This window comes from Micropterus salmoides, unplaced genomic scaffold (assembly GCF_014851395.1).
Source record: "Micropterus salmoides isolate LMB-PRFRI ecotype aquatic unplaced genomic scaffold, ASM1485139v1 Ms_hic_scaffold_4, whole genome shotgun sequence".
Lineage (NCBI taxonomy): Eukaryota > Metazoa > Chordata > Actinopteri > Centrarchiformes > Centrarchidae > Micropterus > Micropterus salmoides.
In genome coordinates, this window is record NW_024043372.1 from 37,598,055 (window position 1) to 37,618,754 (window position 20,700).

At 40.4% G+C, this 20,700-nt stretch overlaps 1 protein-coding gene across 4 annotated transcripts in view; it reads right to left on the minus strand.

The window, feature by feature from the left end:
- Window positions 1-20,700, minus strand: part of fbln2 (fibulin 2) — a 65,485-nt gene that overhangs the window by 11,908 nt on the left and 32,877 nt on the right. For 3 of the 4 annotated variants that reach the window (XM_038697912.1, XM_038697911.1, XM_038697914.1), the window contains exons 7-11: window positions 17,773-17,898; window positions 13,318-13,419; window positions 7,091-7,225; window positions 4,501-4,638; window positions 2,482-2,625 (exon numbers count right to left, since the gene is read on the minus strand). In XM_038697912.1, the coding sequence (XP_038553840.1) occupies window positions 2,482-2,625; window positions 4,501-4,638; window positions 7,091-7,225; window positions 13,318-13,419; window positions 17,773-17,898 (645 nt within the window). The remainder of the gene's footprint in view (window positions 1-2,481; window positions 2,626-4,500; window positions 4,639-7,090; window positions 7,226-13,317; window positions 13,420-17,772; window positions 17,899-20,700) is intronic. The other variant, XM_038697913.1, reaches the window with a different exon arrangement.

The window sequence follows — 20,700 nt, forward strand, 5'->3', positions numbered from 1 at the left end:
TGTGGACGTGATATAAAAACGGTCTCTGATCATGAAGCCTCTTGTTCCTGTCAGTGTCGGGACTGTGTGTTTCCTTTAAGGATTTACTTTCATGATTAGAGAGGCTGATGTCAGTCATTTTAAATGTTTCCATGTGCGCAATAAATTCACAGCAAATACTGTGGGACATTTATGCAGCAAAACAAAAAAACTGTAGTTATAGATGTGACATGACAGGACAGAGGAAACTCTCCAGAGGAAAGAGAATTCAACTTTTAACTTCTGAAATAATTTAGATGCTCTGATGGAGCTCAGGATTGATCGGGAGGACGGCTGCTTTACTCCAAACAGTTTCTCTGTATGAACCTGGACTGTGTGTGAGACCATTTGGATGTGCAGAAGAACACAGAACTTCAAGCATTCAAAATATGACATATTTAAAATGGTGATGGCGCAGTGGATAATACACATGCCTTTGGCGTGAGAGACCTGGGTTTGAATCCACTGTAAGACACCATTGTGTCCCTGAGCAAGACACTTGTTGCTCCAGAGGCGTGCGACCTCTGATATATATATATAGCAAATGTAAGTCACTTTGGATAAAAGCGTCAGCTAAAATGAATAAATGTAACATTTGAACATGTACACAGAACTTCACTGACATGCGTTTAACATAAACTCACAAGCTTCAAAACATAGAATCATCAGTGTTAAGATGTTTTGAGGTGGGTGAATATTGACATACTGATGTCTTCAGGGCACAACTGTTAACATGGAAAGTTTGGTACAGATGTGAACATGTACACTGAAGTTACTACAATTTCATGTTTCCACGCCACGGACATGTCCTTCAGTGAAAACTTTTTATGGCTAATTACACTGGACCCCAAAAGTTTTAAGTCCATCAAATTAAGACTGTAGAAGGAGTTTGATAAAGTACGAACCCTGTATATGGTGAGAAATAGCCTAAAATGCATTTGGAAAAATAATAATGAAGAATGAAGAAATGTTTCTCCTTTTATCACTGTGCATGCAGTGATACATTTCTTCTTTTTTTTTTGTTTTTTTTTTAATTATTTAATGTGCACGTATGTTTTTATCAAACATTATGTTGTTTATATTAAACATTACTATTTAAGTTCAATTATTGAAAACAATAAAACACACATTTAGGAACAATAGCAGAAAATAGTGGTATTTATAACTGTGGTTACATGAAGCAGAAAGCCAGTAACATATTTTTATCCTCAGTTTTAAAATATCAACATCCCAAATGTAACAAATTAACTACTTCTAGTTAAAACTGATATCTTTACAGTACGTGAGCGCGTGAAAACCAACAAAACAGTCAAAAGTTGCCGTTTAATGCTGTAATATGTACTTTGCATTGTTATTTATGTTCATATATTTGTTAATTATTATATTACTCTATTCATCACATATTTGAAAAAGTAGAATACACATACTAGCAGGTTACAGAAATCAGACTTAATGCAATCTGTCTTCACTGTTGCATGACGTCCACATACGTGGACAGTTGGCTTTTGGTGTTTAAAAGGTACATTTTACTCTAAATCTTAGTTTATAAAACATAAACATGTCATACTTTACTGTACGTACAATTTTTTTTACCTTGATTGACGTCCTTGTGAATTTTTTTTTACAGATATGCCTGATGCATTTAGGGTCATCAAGCACTGAATATTTGGAATACAAGAGAGTAACCACTGTTACAATGTTGCTATCAATCAAGTGACACTATCCTCAAATGGCTTGCAGAACATAACCATGATATATTGACCCAAAATGGAGTTAAAATAAATGTGGACACCATGCATGAAAGGGGTTATGGGGGAGGCCTGTGGCAAAATTTTGAGGTGTTCAAACTGTGGGATAGAGAGCAATTTAGAAAAGTTTTTTCTGCTCCACACTCACAGACCACAGCTCATTACACGACATGCAGATGGAGTCTCAAAACAGCTGTAACAGTCATTTTTGACTTAAATTGCTCTAAAACTTGAACACTATTACAACACAGATTACAGTCTTTTGTGCGTTTTAAAGTTTAATCAGATTCTTTAGCAGCACATACAGTAAATCAGAGCGGTTTTCAATGTTGGAGAAGTTTGAACCAAGGCAAGTCATTCCTTTCATTTTACTTTTCTCATTTAGATTTTCAAAAATGCATATAAAATCACTGAAATATGCTTGATACACCAAACTTAATAGCCCACAACTACTCAATTAGCTGCCCCAAGAATCCATTATGTCACCAATTTCATGGTTATATTATATATTTTGTCTGTCATGTTAGGTATTTGCTAATTTCTTATTTATTTATTTAAATTTGAACGATTGGTCTCCATAAGTGACCCTAACAGACTGATTCTGCCCTATAATGGCATTTTGTAATAACGCATTTGAGCACTTGTAGCCAAAAGAAATACCAATCCCAATGACTTCCTTTGTCCATGCTGTTGTGTTTAAGATGTAAAATCTCACCGACACACTTGGCTCCATCAGGGCTGGCATGGTAGCCGTGGCTGCACATTATGACCTTCTGCTGGCAAGTGTAGGAGCCCACTGTGTTGATACAGCTAAGGCCTGAGCTACACGGCTCACTCAGGCTGCTGCACTCATTTATGTCTGCAGAAACACAGAGAGAGAATCAAACCTCTAGACAGCTGAAATGAATGAATGATTGTTGTAAGGTTTAATCCTGATTGAATATCTACTTCCTCCCACTGATTTTAACACAGCATTTATGTAGGTGTGTATTTACTTGTTGGCAGTAATCATGTCTTCCTAATATATGGTTGATCCAATGCTCAGGGAGCAATGTTTACTTTTTGACTTTAAAGTAACTAAATGAGCATCATAAAGACAGCCAAGCTGACGTGTACCCATCAAACTCAAACAGTGATTGAACAGTAGGCGCATTAGTCACAGAATTTGTGAAATTGTGACAAGATGGGTTAGCCTGAAAAATCCTAATAAGCATTTCCAAGCCACAGAAAAACAAAAGATTTCCAAAACACTCGAGTTTACATTTTACATTCAGGGGAAGCCAAAGGAAGCCTTCCACCCTCAGTGACAGAGCTGTAATGTATGTGCAATCATCAGCAGGGAGTCATCAGGCTTGATCATTACTTTGCTCTGCGTGGCTGTATCAGGAGCATTCAGGGGTGAAAATCAGGCTTTTTAAGATAAGCTAAATGCCATTTGGTTAATCCATACCCAAATGTAAAAACGACAAGTTGTGGTTTCATAATTTTCTTGGCTGGGTGCAGAGACTTCTTGGAGTCTCTCCACTGGTTGCCTGATAATGTCACAGTGACAAGACACCAAGAAATTCAATTATATTTTGGGACATTTTACCTTTACTGGATCGCCAACAGCAAAGAGATGACAGGAAACAAGGGGAGATAGATAGGGCATAACATGCAACAAAGGTTCCTGGCCTGACACAAATTAGGAACGTTGTGGTTGATGGTTGGAACCTTAACCCTTAGATCACCAGGCCGTCCTGAGCTATCTCTCTAATCAAGGAAGGAATCTCTGTATGTATCTGTTTGTATTCTGATTATGTCAGGAACTGATCATCCAATCGACTTAAAAACTGGTGTGTTGCTGCGGACCCAGGGGAGCGCAGTGTTGCGTTTTGTGTTCCAATTTCAACAAGCGACATGTTCAATATTAATAAAAACAGCGGAGAACAGCGCTGAGTGAAGTTCTGCAGCAGCGACTACAGGGAGGCTAACGGGGGCACAGCGCACAGCCCTGCAACAGTGAGAGGGGGGTACGGTCGCGGTGCTTATATGCTCCGATGTGGGAGTGAATTGTTGAAATGGAGTTAACGTCATCATGCATGTTTAATATATGTTTGAAACAAATGTGTTGCGATTGATCCACATCCATTGAACTATGGATGCTTATTTTCATTTCCCAGCATGTCCAGGTAGAGGAAAGTCCTGCACTTCTCATTCAGGGGATTCACATTTCTTGAGGCTTTTTTAAGAGGTGAGTCAAACACACCACAGATTAAATTTCTTTCAAAACTTTTCAAAAGAAAAGCTCTCAATTCAACTCGACATAAAGTAATGCTGCAAAAAACTTTCTGGGGTGTATATTTTGCAGCCGCACTTGCTAAAGAGGAAGAGATTATGTGAGTAAGTGTTGCTGTCATAACTGAGATCTATATCAGCACCAGCCATTATCATGTGTCACTTTTATGCCCCCCTTCCCTCCAAACCTGCAACAACACCAACAACAACAATGTATCAAAAGTCTTGTTCATAGTGATGCACCTACAGAGATTTATCGCCTGAATCTGAACATCCCCTCAGCTTTGAATTGTTGGCCCACAACTTAACTGTTTTGTTTCACTGTCAACGCTCTCAGAGAGAACAAGGAGCACTGAGGCTCATCTGAAGATAAGATTTGCCACAACTCTATCTGCTGTTAATTTAGAGATCATGTGTTTCTATTAGCCATTAGAGAGCAGCACTGACAGTCTCTCACCAACACAGTTGCCATGGGAGTCCTGTGTGAAGCCGCTGATGCACTTGTGTTTGGGATTACACAGGAAAGAGCCCACTGTGTTCTCACACACAAAGCCCATACCACAGTTATGGGTTCGCATAACGCATTCATCAATGTCTGGAAGAAAGAAGAGAAACAAAAAGTCAGTGAGTCACCTTGACAAACCAAAAGAATCCACACTTCAATTGTGAAGAGTTTAAATCTGCTGTCAACTCTCTGAGCTTCAGCCTGAGCTCTCAGCTTGTTAACAGTACAGTAGGTGGCACTGTGGCTCAAGCACAGAATAAACATGTGCAGCATCCCAGAAAGTCAAACTTTCCCTCTGTCAGTGTTCAACTCCAGGAGAAATTCCCCACCCATAAAAATATCACTTGTTCTAAATCTGCAATTAACAGAAGTTGAACAAAACTTCTTAAATGACAGTTATTGAACCTCATGAGCAATGGATGCTGTTTTATAATGGAAGATTTGTTCTTTTGTGCAAGCCCGTTTCTCAGGAGCTCACATTATATTGGGTCCTCTGAGACTTGTCCCGTGGCACACAAGCGGAAGGTCTTAATTTGGGTTTCTCTCCTTTCTTTCGTGTAGTTAATTGGTTTTCCCCATGCTGGATGGTCAACTAAATGTTACCTTCATTATCTAGCCACATTAATTAGTACTCCCTGGTGCCAAGTGCTGATGACACAAGCCACAAAGCGCCAAAGTGCTTTACTGCCTATGCAATGTTGCCTCTCTGGGAGATTATCTTGTCACATACCAAACCTGGGCATCTGCTGAAACACAAACATCACCACTGGTGCCAAAAAACATTAGCACAAATCTTAATTGAGCCTTGCTGTTTGAGCTGCGCTTGAGTCTTGACCACACCCATACAGTTGCCACAGTATGGTAGGAATCAAAACGACTGTAAAAATTCAAATATCTCTCTGATTTCTACACTTTACTCTGAAGATTTATGTCAATGTTTCTGTCACAAATGTTGATTGTATTAATTTAAACAGGGACTGAGGGTGAAAATGAGCTGTCTAAGTATATCCTGTTCTTGTTAAAGAGCCTCTTTGAAAACAACTGTCTGCCATCAATAATGTCAGGACATTCCAAAACCCTCAGCACCTATTCATGATGTACTACACTGCAGTCCTGTTTTATTTGAAATTAGTAATTGCAATAGAGGGGTTGTGATGACAAACTTTAGGACCAGAAAAGCTCGTGTGTGCATGCATGAACATCTTTTACACAGTGTCTCAGTTTGAGCCAGGGGTGTTGGACTTGTGTGCTGCTGGTTGCTGGATCCTCTTTAAAATCCTGAGAAACTGGCAACACTGCAACACAAATACGAACCTTGGCCAAACATAAGTGGCAAGTTCTGTTATGAAATGGAAATACCTCACAGTATGAAGGCTGCAACTGCATTTGAATGGGTATTATCAGCTTGATGTATCGCAGCCAAATATCTAAAATTCACACCCATATTGGACTAATTCACAGCTTATTTATGTTCAGGGCCAACGTTCGGTTCCAATGAAGGATGAGCCCTTTATATATTGAGGTGAAAACCGGAGTTTGCATCTTGTCACAGACAAATTTACTTCTGCCTCTTTACTAACTATAACCTTAACCAACCAAGTGTTTAGTTTCATACCTTAACTATGGTATATTTGCCATAATCATAATATTTTCCTAACCTTAAGTTACAATGGACAGATATAGAAAGGAAGAATTGAGAAATAGTTTCACGTTTGAGTAAATACGTGAGATTAGCAAATCAAAAGTCACTTTCATGCCTGCACTGTAAATATGGAATTTAAAAACAGCAGCCAGTACTTGCAAGTCTTGTTAGCTTAGCCATAGCTAAACTACCAAGACTTGCAAGTACTTGTAATTGTCACAATAGTAACACTCACAAACTTACAGTCCTCTTGCATGCTCATGCATGGGTCACAAGCTTCTTTTCATTAAACGCGTCAACGAGAGAAAATTACAGGTTTAATCCATACAAAAAGCAAAGTGTAACAATGCATTTAACCGGAAGTAAATAGACAAGCAAAGAACAAAATTTTTACACTTGCCTTTTCGTATGGATTAAACCAAAGATATATAACTTCTTAATTAATGAACTTTAGATGTGCTGGTATATGGATTTTATTGCCTTCACGCAGAGCCAGGCTAGCTATTTCCCTTTGTTTCTAGTCTTTTTGCTAAGCTAAGCTAGCCAGCTGCTGGTTCTGGCTTCATATGCAGCAAACAGATATGAGAATGGATTCAATTTTCTTATCTAACTCTTGGCAAAAAAAGCAAATAATTGCATTTCCAAATATATTGTCACTGAAAATAATCCAGGCTTTTGTAGAATCTTCCAAAATTGACATTATTGTCTGGCGAGAGGGTTGTGCTTTTGCTTTCCTGTCCTTGTTGTCTTGTTGTCTGTTACCACTAAAAAGGAGTTAGAAATCCTGTACAGCCTATTGAAGAAGACATTATCAGCATTTCCACAGACTACTTTAGTGGCTCTGGAAATGACTGCTGGGTAAATTGGCTTAATGAAAAACTTCAGGAACAATGAACTCACCCTCGCAAACACTGTTCCTCAGCTGGTAGCCTGCAGGACAAGTTACCTGCAGCTCGCATACAAATGAACCCACTGTGTTCAAACAGCGCTCGCTGGGCCGACAACTATGGGTGTTGGTCAAGCACTCGTCCACATCTGCCGAACAAGAACAAGGAAGACTGTGTGTGAAACAACAGGGGAGGGAGATGGACACAGGGTGCATGACTATGAGTTGGAGGTGAAGCAGACGCACAGAGTTCATTTATGGACAGGACCAGTACGTAATTCTTTCTCTGCAGACTGGCCCTGACTGTCACCATGACAGGGCTCAGTGAGTGTGTAGCAGATGCACGTCAGCAAAAAAAAAAAAAAACGAAAGCGCTAACAAAGGAAGTCATTCTTACATCTAGGAGTTTGATGGATACCAGGAAATTACATCTTTTTCTTTTTACTTGCATGAAAATCGCTAACTGAGAAGCTGTCGTGAGTGACTGCTTTAACATGTTTGGGTAGGTATTTAAGTTGTACAGTGTTACCGCTTATTTGCTAACAGCTAGCCTGCAAACTGTTGTTAGCAATTAATGCTTGGTAGTTAATTAAGCAAGCTGAGGTAGGTGCAGCATAACCTACATGAGCAAGAAAGCATATATGAAGTTCAAAGTTGTTGCTGAAGTTGTATTGTCTGGCTCGAGGTGTTACCGTCAGCCAACGATAGTGATGCTGGTGATTACCACTTCATACAAAATCATTTGATTGGCAAAGAAACAATGGCATTCTCCCTGGTAGTACTTAAGATTTGTTCATAGTCCCATCAATCCTGCACCAAATACCCTCACATAATGTGTCCTGAAGTGCTGTTTGGTGGGCGATGACATCAACTTTGGACAGTGACTGCTTTGTTAGTCCCAAATCAAATTTAAAATATCAGATCTTGGCAAAAGCTAAGTGATATTTTTCTTGTTATGCTTGTTTGTGTGAAATACAATACACAGTTGCAAACATTTAAATCTTTACTCAGTAAACAGGCTCTGTTGATTTATGACACTGGTGGGCTCATGCCGAGACAGTAGATTGTCGCTCTGCTGTGGCTCATCTTTATCAAACTGCTGCATTCCCTTATCATGCATCACAGTGCGTGGCCGATTATCTGGATGTGCTGATAGGGTTGGACTGGGATTTTTGTGTGTGCATCTGTGCATTTGTGTGCAAGCCGAAGTGTGGCTGTCATCCAGATTGGAAGATCACCCCCAAATATGGCTCATTCCACAGGGAACCTGACGAAAAGGTCGTGTACAAATCTGCATGAAGGAGCCAAGGATGAAAAACAAAAGGCAGGAACAAGAGGGGAACATATTCTCCTGTGTTGCCTGTGTATCTGTTGGCAGTCCCTTGCTGAAATGTCTTTCTCGACTTTCAAAGCTTTTGCTACTGGGGATTTGACTGAACTGTGTGCCTTACAACACCTTTCCACAGGGAGGACGAGGAAAAACCTGTACCTGGTGTGTGAGTAACATCCTGCAGCTCTCTTCCTGTAAGGTTATCCACCTTAGAAAACTACCCAAGCATCATCTCTCACAGCACAGAACGTATTTTATTGTATTATATGAAGGCTCTGTGGAGCTGCAGCAACAACATTCATCTTACTCACTAAAATTAACAGTTTCCCCTTTTGACATTGTGTAATGCTCTGGGGAGTTTACAGGATCCATGCTGTACAGACAGTGCAGTGCTGACATACTGTTGTTTTGGGACCCGCTTTCGCAAATGTCCCATTTGTTCCCCAACTGAAAGACATCTGTTGTCTTCGTTGTAGGGAGGATATTTCCAGGGACAAATCACACCAAGCTCACATCAAGTCCACCTCGTCCTCTGGGCCCTGCTCTCTGTGAAACCTAGGGATGGACGGGACTGTTTCCAATGTTTGCGTATTGCCAGTGGTGCAGAAAGTCGCCTTCTCCTTCCTCTCTGGTGGCCAGCGTTATTTCCAGTGCGTCATTCTAAGAGGGAAAAAATAAAAATAAAAGGAAATGTGCCTCTTGCCTACCTTCCCTGACTGATCCCCAGGGACAGCCACATTACACAGTTGTGAGGAGTGAAGTGATCCAGTATAAGGTGAAAATACAGAGAGGGGAGATAGCAGTTTAAGAAGAATTCCATCAAGAGAACAGAGGGGGCTGTGCACAGGGGGGGTGTCTGACAAGCAGCACCCCCTCCCATTGTGATTGCTCATCACACTGGACCCAGCAGACAATTTTTGAAAAGTTCAAGCTGAGGTAGATGAAGTCATTCTTGGCCTAGTTGCAGATTTGGTTTGAGCAGGGCTGGGACAAATAATCGGCCCTGGCATTTTATGCCCGGGTGGCCCACCAAAATCAGTTGGACACCCGTCACCAACACACCATCCTTTCATTTAAGGGCTCCCCCCCATGGCCGCTGTCCATGCTTTATGGGCCTGTCGTTCGCCCAACAGTTATATAAATACATAATACAAATACATAATTTACGTTACACCAGTCCCAAAGGCACGCGGCCCCCCGGGCACCTGTGGGCTAGGGTGACCAGACGTCCCCGGAAAACGGGGACGTCTGGTCACCCTAGCCCACAGTCAGGAGCTGTACCCTGAAATGTTCCCGTTTTTAACTAAGGTGTTAACAGACCTGAAATCAGATTTTACTTGCTGAGAAAGACTGAACAGCAGAGCATAGAGGTGTCATGCCGAAAAGTGATCCCTGTCCTTGAGAGTCAACACACAAAATGCCACATGTGACAGTGCCAAATCTGTACCACCAGCAAGATCCGTTGCACAAAAGTGGTCCTGTCTTCCAAAGAAGGTTACCACAAATGTGCCTGTTCATAATTACTCGTGTGTTGTTGTCTGTTCTCATCTAAGGGCGTCAAATTCTGACACTTTCAGAAAGGCTGACAAAGCGTTATTTAGTGCAAAAGGTACCCTTCAGCGTCCATAAGAGACGCCTCCGGGTGTGTCTGAAGGAGACCGGAAGCGCTACGTTAGTATAAAGGCTTTGACAGCTTCCCAAAGCACCTTACTCTACCACTAACCATCACAGGGGTGCCTAAACCTAAGTCAGCGATTGTATGCATGTCGACCGGCTAACCGTACAGCTAGCGTTGTAGTACTCGAGACCGGTCTTATTAAACTCATTAAACTTATTGCTTCAAATGCAACCAATAACCCTAATTAAACATGTGTTGTTACCATTAACGACACCCCTCCCTGCGATGCTTACGTTGATTTCAGCTTTTAGTGTTTGTATGTGGTTGTTTTAATGGGAAAGTGGATCTTTCAGATCTGACTACAACACTACGTACAGCTGTGCACATTGGCCGTGCTAGCGGCTAAGCAGCCATGGTAACAGATGTTTTGCCACTCAGTACAGCTGGGGGAGGGGTAGGGGGTGGATTGGACGTGAAGTAAACGCAATTTCAGGCTAGTAATGCCCATTTCTGGGTTAAGCCTTGTCCATCCCAAGCAGAGATGGGAAAAAATTACTTGAGTAGTGAATAACTTAGTGAGTAAGTTCTTTTAATTTACGTGGATGTGCCTGGAATTATTTCAGATGGTCTTTCCCTCTGATCCCCTGTACAGATACAGATAATTTAATTGGTTGAACAGATATAGATAATGGAACACTCGCTCACTCCCTACTAGGTGCCAGGTATTTACCAGGAAGAAGAAGGAATGGAATAAAGGATAATATCTCTGGTTTTGCTGCGTCGATTTGTATCCTTTCAAAAAAGAAGTGCAATGGTAAATCTGTGCAGTACTCTTTTAGAGATTCGCCTTCAAACCAGCTGCTTCATTTATTGCCTGTACTTCAAGTTTCCTCAGGTAATTCATAGCATGACTCCACCCACCTCCAACCTGTAACAAAATCCAATCAGCCAGAATAACAAAACCACTTGTGTGGGTTATTAATAATTACATGACTAAAGGAACATAACGTAAAATATGTCCCAACCAGTTAACTGAAGTTTACCAGGGTCTCTGAAGTAAGCTGCAGGTAACAGGATCTCATGGCAGGCTGCATCAGCATGTATTAATCACGTACATACACGCACACTCAAACCCAACTCCTATCTATCTCCTTTAAACATCATAGGTGTCAGTGGTTCACAGTGTCTTCACAGTGTGTATGATATATTTACAACACGTACTCAATAGTTTACTACTTTACCGCTGTTAAAACCTCAAATACCCACCGCTTGTAGTGCTATTTGCTTTGTTTCATGCCCACCCACGTCTTCACATGTGGGAACGCTTTCAGAGCGAAGGTCTTTACTGCTCACTGAATGGAGGAACAGAAGAGGAAACACTAATTCTTACGTAGTGTTTATGCATCCAGAGGTATTATCCCATCTGCTGACTGACAGACAGATTAAATAAACTCAGCCGTGACAGTCACAGTCACAACTGCAAGGAAATACCTTTCTAACAGTGGCCTTCAGTGTTTAAGCAAAGTCTTTTCATGTTAATATCACTCACTTCCTTCCTGTTCATTCCAACATCTTGCACACTCAAACGTACATGTGATGTAAGAAGAGATTTGCTCAAAATACACTTACTGAGCTGCGGTGTATAGAACTCTGGAGGTGGTCCATATTTCAATGTTTAATCCAAAGGAATATTGCTGCCAAGTTTTTGGCACTGTTGCAAATGCATGGATCAATTTACTACTGCATCAAATATGTTACTATACGGCCATCCATGGAAAATGGTTTGTGGAGTGGTAACAATTACATTCTCTTCTGGGGAGAGGTTTAATGTCGATGGTCTATCTATGTGATGACCTTTTATACAGTACCACAGTTTCCAACTTGTATGCAGATGCTTTTCTTGTCATTTTACATAGAATCTCAACTCCAGCACCTCAAACACACCGTTATTTAGTGAGCAGTGATCTCTATATATCGAACTTTTAAAAATTTGCCAGCAATGTAGGGGAAAAAGGGGTTTTATCAATCACTACTTCACATCAATGAGAAAAAGCTTAAAACTAGTAACATCTCTCAGTATGATGAAACAAAATTCAACAACAGTACAAACTATGGCTTCCATAAAGTTGAATTAACACCTCTCTGAAACAGCTTGAACAAATTCGGACCATTACCCCTTCATGATGGTAGGATTTACTGCAGGGCTGTTGTATTATACTGCCTTGGGTTTAGCTAGGTGGACCTAATAAACTGCCAACTGAGTGTATTATCACCTTATAAAGTTGTAAAAGATGCCTATTCACACATCCAGCATACACAGAGCAACATTACATTTGGTGTACAGAAGGTCTGTAAGAGCTTTTTGTCTGAAAACCAAAACATCAAGCTAAAACAGGTGAAGGAGCTTTGGGTGATAATTCTGTGATGGTTTGTCACTGTGAGCAACCCCTTTCACATTACACAAACCACATAACCCATTTTATTAAAATATTGAGTAGTGTAGCTTTAATCTACAAAGTTTCTAGAAACTAACCAAACTATATAATAGGAAATGCTATAAATGGTGAAGTAGAAATTACTATTCCTACGAATCCCGCGTAAAGACAAAAACCAAACCAACAATTAACCGATTCTAAAAACTATTGTCTGTGTATAGAGCTACAGCGCTGTCCAAAAATTAGCAACATTTTTTTAAAATATATTTTAAAACTAGCCTGAGAGCTACAGACAGGACACAAGATGTGATACAAAAATGTGTTACCATGTGTTTCTTCACACATTTGCAAGCTCTGAGAGCAAGCGCTTGATTCACCTGTCAGAGGTGCCGTAAGTTATCACCCAGAGCTATATGAAACGAAGGTAGCTAAGTACACAGATGCTAAGTGCAGTGTTTGTTATTGCAGCTATAGCTGCCACAGGGTAATTGGCTAGGGCTGACTTATGCTCCAGGCAATGGTCTCCACCACCAGGAAGTGGGAGCCCAATCAGTCGATGCATTGTTTACTATCACAAGACCTGCATTTTCCTCCTTCATGAGTGACTGCATCCAATTAAAAAGTGTCCCGATCTCTGGACAAACTGCTCCATTGCACTTTTGTTCTGTTGTCATGGCTGGATGTGTTTGTTTTTCTTCATTTATACAACAGTGAGTGGTATTGTTGATGGTGCTGGGTTGTTTGTTACCTTGTGCAAACCCTGCTTGAGGGAGACAGCTTAAGGGATACATACAAGTATTGTGAATCGCTCCAATTACTGCCAACGGTACCGCGACAAGAAGGAGTGGCAGCCCATACCTTCACACATGCGTCCATCTGTCATCAGCGAGAACCCTGGGAAGCAGGAGCAGTGAGCCTGGCCTGTCACCACCGTGCACTGCTGACTGCAAGGACCATTTCCTGCAAGAAACAAAAATGCGAGCAGCATGATCATAATCATCTCTGCATTCCACACAGCTATGCCTCCAGGGCAGCCATTCACTCATAATGTCTTAAACTTCTCATCCTTGTGCAATTTCTCTGTTGTCCCGGTAATTCCTTGCCCTGTTGTCTTGCTCCCCGATGGACCCTGCCTTCACAGCCTCGCACTGATCATCACTCCCTGCAGGAATCGCATTCAATACAGCAGAATCAATTCTTTCTATTTAACAGCTCAATAATCCTGTCACAAAGAGTCATGGACAGGAACTGTTTTCCCACAGTTTCTCACCAACACATTCCCCACTAAAGCTCTGCAGTGGTGAAGTGTCGGAAGGCCGCTCAATACACATTGATCAGAATATTCTTATAACTAACAATCAGAGGCAGTTTGAAGGAGCAGGGTTTTTGTTGCAGCCTGGAGTAGAGACTCTAGTGGTTCAAGGGTTTGCACTGCTGATCTCCTCCTGACTTGACCAAAATTCAGCTGCAGCAGTGTAAACACAGCAGATCAACCGTGACTGAACAGTTTATCAGTGAAAGTGCATGCAGCGAGGCAACTGTGCCTTTTTTTCCTTCTGTTCATAAGAGAGTTTCAGGGCAGTCAGACGGCACTTGGATACATCATGTCAGCCCTTCTCAGCCTGGCCTACCTGTTTTGTTCCAATAAAAGCAGAGCTGATTTGTTGAGCAGATGTATCCTGCCTGCTGGACTAACATGCAGTAAGAATCTGGAGACACAGCATACCGCCTTATATGAAACACTCACTAAAGCCCCCAACACTCTCATCACCCTTTAAAAGCTAACCCACAACTCACAGCAGGAAGTGAATATCAGAGCCCCAAATCAATAAAATCACCTACAAATCATGTTTCATCTTCCTTTAGGAAAACCCAGATCTCTGCTCCTGGCTACCGTCATACAGTCGGTAATGCCGTTTTGGTAAACCACCTGAAAGCACCACAAGTCACCTATTACTTTGAATGATGAATGATTCCGAAGTTCGCTCATTCTCATATTTTACAATTTATAGTTATGTATACTCCAAGAGGGACTGGCTGTCTCAGACACGTTTAAGAGATGTTTCTGGCCCAGCATACCTTATGTGAAAATACAGCACCAGGTGAGATCATTAAGCCAGCCAAGTAAGTTGTGAAATTTTCAAATAATGAGTTCAAAGTGCATTTCTGAGAACAATACATTAAATCAGCAGTGAGGGGAAACTTTAGTACAGAAGGCACCGCCATACAGGCAGTTTTTTATATGCAATTTAAAAAATGCTGCATTATTAGAATTATTAACAAACTATGTTGTTAATAGTTACCATTTTCTTTACAAACATTATTGATGCAAATAAACCTTCAAAATGCATTACCCCATGAAGAACAATCAATCTTTTTATGTGGATTGTTTCTAACGATTCGGTCACAGCTGCGGCTGTGACTTCACTCTTCTCTGTGTATTTCCCTGTCCCCTCCTCCCTTTGTGGTCCAGTGACGCTCAGCCAACTTATCTCCAGTGAACCACTAGTGTGTTTTTGTGATGTTTTCTTCATGTCTTTTCCTAACATGTGTTTTTCCTGTGCTTCAGGACTCCAGTGCCAGTGTCCTTTTGTTCACCATTCACCACTCACTGCCTCAATTAAACCCCAGCCCTGCTGCACCTTCTGCAGCCCGCCTGCCTTCATCAGCCCTGCCAGCTCATTCATCTACTATCGCTTGTTCATTAAAGACTTTTTATCTATAGAACTTCTGCTGTGTTCTGAGTCCGCTTCTGGGTCTGCCACAACAAAACGTAACAGATTTACTCTGCTACTTCTATGATGCAAAAGTCAGGGCGAACACTTTTTGGAAACTATTTCACCTTCATTTTGCACATTAAAGATGATTCCAGGGAAGTCTTATTCAGCTGACATTTATTATGAAATACAGCAATTCTTTCTCAGTGCAGGGGCCAGAGTAACTGTGCGCTCATTTCAACTCGAGCATGATGGTTGCATGACGCTGTGTCGCGACAGCGTATCAGCGTTGAGCTCAGATTTATTTGCTATTATTAAATTAACTTTTTACTTTATTTTTTGGGATTAAAACATTGATTTATCTTTACTCCCGTTTCTTAGCAGTGAGCCACGGTGTTTCGGGTTTCCATTGTTGTTGTTAGCGTCAATGAGCTCTGTTGCACTTCTACTTCATATTTATATGAAAAACAGACAAAACCGGACATTGCTTGGAGGAAAGTAAGTGAGACAGTTGAACTACCTGGTAAGTTCAGAACACAAGTGTTAATTGATTGAAGCTATGGTTGTAATTTACTGTGAAGAAGTTAGCATAGCACAGGCCTTATTGATCCGAACTCCATTCAGAAAACAAACATTTTAAAAGTTGTTGTCTTGCTGACAGACCTGACAAAGCATGAATTCATATGTTTAACAAAACGGCATCATATTGTAGTTATTTCAGCATAATTTTGATCCATTTATTGCAATTAAATCACAGCAAAATGTTTACTTTGGTTTCATTCCTCTGCTGTACCGTGTAGAACAATCAGCAGCAGTCCAGCAATAAAACCCATGCGAGGAAAGCAACGCGAGGATTAAATTTGCGCTGAGGCTGAATGCACAGTGAGATGGCTTTCTCTAATGATCAAGGTAAAATGAAGACTATGACAGAAATAATGTTCAATAATGTTCTAAAACCTCACGGTGAAAGCTTCATATAATTTTTTATGTTATGCCGCTGCATTCAATACTAGGTGCACATCTAAACTCTATGATTGGATGTCAGTTTATTGCTACAGTGTGTAAATACAGCATTATACACAAACCTTTATCTGGAGAAACTTTGGAGACAAAAATCTCAGTGGTTTAGGGTACAGAGCCGAATCACTTCAGTTTGCTACTTGGCACAAAACGGTAAAAAGAATGTTAAAATATAACAAGCTCTTGGCACTTAACAGATGGCCACAGTGCTTTTTTAGTTAGCCATTGGGCTTTTATTCAAATATTAGCTACTTGTCAATTGACAATTCTGTTAACTCAAGCAGTGACTCTTTTTTTTACTGATGTGTATCAGTGAATATAATCTTGGTCCTGCTAACGTGAATAAATAAGATCAACTTATAATACTGACTGCGGTTGGAGCTAGTTCCGTGCGACATTGCCACTACGCCATACGCACGCAATGTAAAAACCTGCACAAGGATAAGAAGTGCCAAACCCTGAGTAAAATTTCATATTTCAACAAATATCACCAAGATTAATGGATATTAGCTTTCAGAAGCAGTGGAAATTCTACATAATTGTTTAGTCAAAATCGGACAGAGTTCACAAACTTTTGCAGTGATTCTTTTATAAATAATGACTTGAATATTTAAAAAATTAACTCTTGCCATTCTTGAGAAATTTGTAACTATAGCTAAGTAGTTAAGTGTATGTTTCACTAGCAAGGACCACACAATCGACAGGTATGATTAAATGATTTATTGATGATCGAAACAGAAGATGTACGAAGCTTGCAGTTGCCGAAGAGACATTCGAAAGCATTGTGGGGAAGCTACGATAGGGAAATCCGCCGTAGCACCCGGGCACGACGGACCCCCTTATAACCCTATGAAGAAGAAGAAGATCAGGAGGCAGGACAGAGAAAGGGGTGGGTGGTGGGGGGGTGCAGGATACGAGAGCGAAGGGGAGGAGTTAGGACGTGTGGGTATTTATGGAAATGCTGGCGATGACGTGGTTGATGTGTGGTCCCGCTCCTGAAACTCTGCTAATTAGCACCACTTGTGAAAGTATCATATTAGTTGGGAAAGAGGCTACTCATGAAGTAATTAATTGAACTACATATAGTCGGTATGGTTTATTTCAGACAAGATGGCCTTTCTCATCACTGACTGACTGTGGTACGTGACCTTCACCACCGCAGAGGAGCAAAACAAATAAGAAAAAGCACTGAACTGTACTGAACAAAGCCTTAAGGCATGTAAACACCAGGGGCCTCTTTCAAATAGTAAAAACTTAATTATGATGCTTTAGGTCAGACAGGGACAGTTCAAGGGTATAATTATACTGGAAATGTTATGTATCACACAAAATGGCAACAGCATAGCCAGCACACCCATCATCATGCAGCACTGAAATTATACGTTTTCTTCTCTTTCTGCCTTTAGGAGTCTGTAAAAACCTGTGCCTGAATCTTTCTTAATATAAAATATGATCGAACATGTGTTTTTAATATCAGTGCCCGGATACTGAAATTGTTTATCATTCGGGGGCCGTGACTGTGACGAGTCCTGCGCACAGTGATGTTACACGCATTGGAGTGTAATGTTGCCATTACCTGCACAAGGACTGGGGCGGGCAGGGCTGGTGGTGGTCGTACTGGTTGTAGTGATGGTATTAGTAGCTTCTGTTGGGTCCAGAGCAGGACTGTCCTCTCTGACTCTGTTGTCCTCATCAGGACTCACTGCAGAACAGAAAGAACATGTCAGTGTAGCTCTCCAGCTAATGTTTATACTTTAAAATCAATTGAACGTACTGCAAAATGAATGAAAGTATTTTGACTCACATGTTCCTGATATATGAAACCAATTTAATAAAAGAAGCATCCCGCATAATATCTATTTGCCTAATGACAAGACATCATTTTACCCATGCTGGGTATTTTAGTCATTAAACTCTTTAATAGAGCAGAGAGAGTTCTGCAAATGCATTATCTTTCATTTGAGGTTGTGTGGAATTTTGATGAGCCTGTTTAAATGACACTTAGTGCCATAAGTATGATGATGAAATCTGTTGTTGGTTTAACCACAGCATAATCATAGTAAAATGACCATAAATACACATATAATAAAAATTAAGATTCCTGTATTTAAGCTTTTAATGGAAGTAAAATACTGAAGTTTTATTTTCCAGCAATTCCCTCATCCCTCATCAGTGAATTCCATTCATCTTAGTTAAACCGGAGGAACACAAGGTCAAATAGGGAACAATAATGCACAGCATTTCAAAAAATGTGAAGGAGACTACTTATATACAACACAGACACAACTCGAACACACCAAACTATGTGATAAGAACTATTTTTCATTATGTGGTTCAGCATCATAGCTAGGACATCGGTAGTTTAGCAACATATTCATGGCAACAGCCTTTTAGTGAGTTTCATTTGGACTGACAAGAATCAATGCTGAATTTATTTAAAAAATGTATGTCACAATACTATGTGAGGTAGTTTATATGCACATAATTTTGAGTTCTAAATGAAAAGTCACTATTGAGTCACTATCATTCAAATATATCATGTAAAGTCTTTATTGTAAAATCAATGATTAGGATACAAACAAGTTAAATAATGACTCGTAGCAAGCCAACCTCAGTCCAAAATATGACATTTTACCTTCAACTGCATTCATACAACTTCTTGTTATGTAGTCTACTATTCAGATTTTGTCAGATTTAAGGATCTCTTCTATATAAGTTACTTTCAGATGATTTAATATGTTGGTCTATCACCCAGAAAAAGTAGTCAACCAGCTCTGTTTAAAATCTGTCTGTGATCAGATAATGCAGAGGGCACAGCTTAATGCTGCTGTAGCAAAAAGACAACAAACATAATTTTTCATCAAGAATTCCTATTTCTATCTACTGTGGCATACAAACAAATAAAAACTCATAAACATAAATTTTAATCCCACAACAGATTAGCTTGTTAGCAGTTCTGTTAGCCCTTACATTACAGGTCTGAAAAGGCCAGATGGTTTATAGACGGTTTTTATTCAGCCTGTAAAAACAGTTATATCATGTTTTCTGAAACTCCTAAAGAGCAGTGTCGAGTTTGACAAAAATAACAAATTATATTCAGATTTTCAGATTGTGAGACTTGTGAGACTTCCAATTTTTAGGAGAAAGATTGTATTACAAATTGAGAGCATGAAGTTTGAAACATGCGGACATTTACCAGGCAAGGAGGCTTTAATGAAAGGCGCCATCAACTTGCACTTTGGGAAATCAAATCATATCAAGTTTATTGTCACATTGTCACAATTATACACAATACAACCTCAAGTTTAATTCTGTCTCTGCATTTAACCCATCCAAAGTATTATGATGTACAGCGCCCAGGGATCCGGTTTAAACTCCAGGAACCCACAGGAAAATTTAACATGTGTTTTTGATGGTGGGGGAAACTGGAGCACCCACAGGAAACCCACACTAACACAGGGAGAACTTGGGTGTCGTGGCTGTGGCCGTGCCCCCGCAGATTCCCCAGTGTTTCTTGTGTACCCCACTTGCTTGTTTTTCCAGTGCTCCCGTCTGGCTGTCCCTGTCTGTGTCTGTGTGTTGCCGTGGGTGTGGTTTTCATTTCCTCTCTCTCAGGCCTCTTTTGTGTAGTGACCATGAGAACTATTCTTTGTGTTCATTACAAGTTGATTACTAACTGTCTGTTCTGTCTGCTATCCCCACACCCTTGCCTCCATTCCTTCCCAGCCACACCCCCATCACCCATCGGTCCTCGGCCCCTGCCAGCCATCATTTCCTCTCCACTTTCCATTCCCCAGTACCACATCACTCCAGTTCTAGCCACTTTACACTGGCTCCCAGAATGTTTGAGAATAGATTTTAAGGTATTACTGACTACTTTAAAGGCTCTTCATGACCTCGCTCCCTGCTCTCTCTCTCTCTTACCTTACATGTCGGTCTGTACTTTTAGATCCTCAGGCAGAGGTCTTTTGCCTGTTTCAGAGGCCTGGCTGATAAGAAAATGGGGAAAGTGTGTTTGCTGTCAGGGCCCCGAGGCTCTGTAACGATCTGCCCAAGGAAATCAGGTTCAGGCTATGTCAGTGATCTCCACTTCTATACACATACAGTACTTTCATCTTGAAGTGTCTTTTATTTCCTTTTTTTTTTTTTAAATGTCCTTGTTCTTGCCTTTTCTGACATGGCATTGTTTTTTATACACCAAAATGTTTTAATCTGTTTTCTTATATATTAATAATAATTGTATGATTTGTTTTATTTCATTATTTTTGTGATGTGGCTTTTGAAAAGTGCTCTATAAATACAGATTATTATTATTACTACCTTAAAATAAACCTTTATACCTTCATCTCACCATTGTGGCTGTGTACTGCACTTGGGTCCACCAACACAACAATAAAAACAGTGAAGATAATTACTGCTCGCTGCCATGTTTTTGTTGGCATGAATGATGAGCTTGTGCAGATGGTGAAAACCATAATTTGGTGGAGCCATGCCATAGAAACAT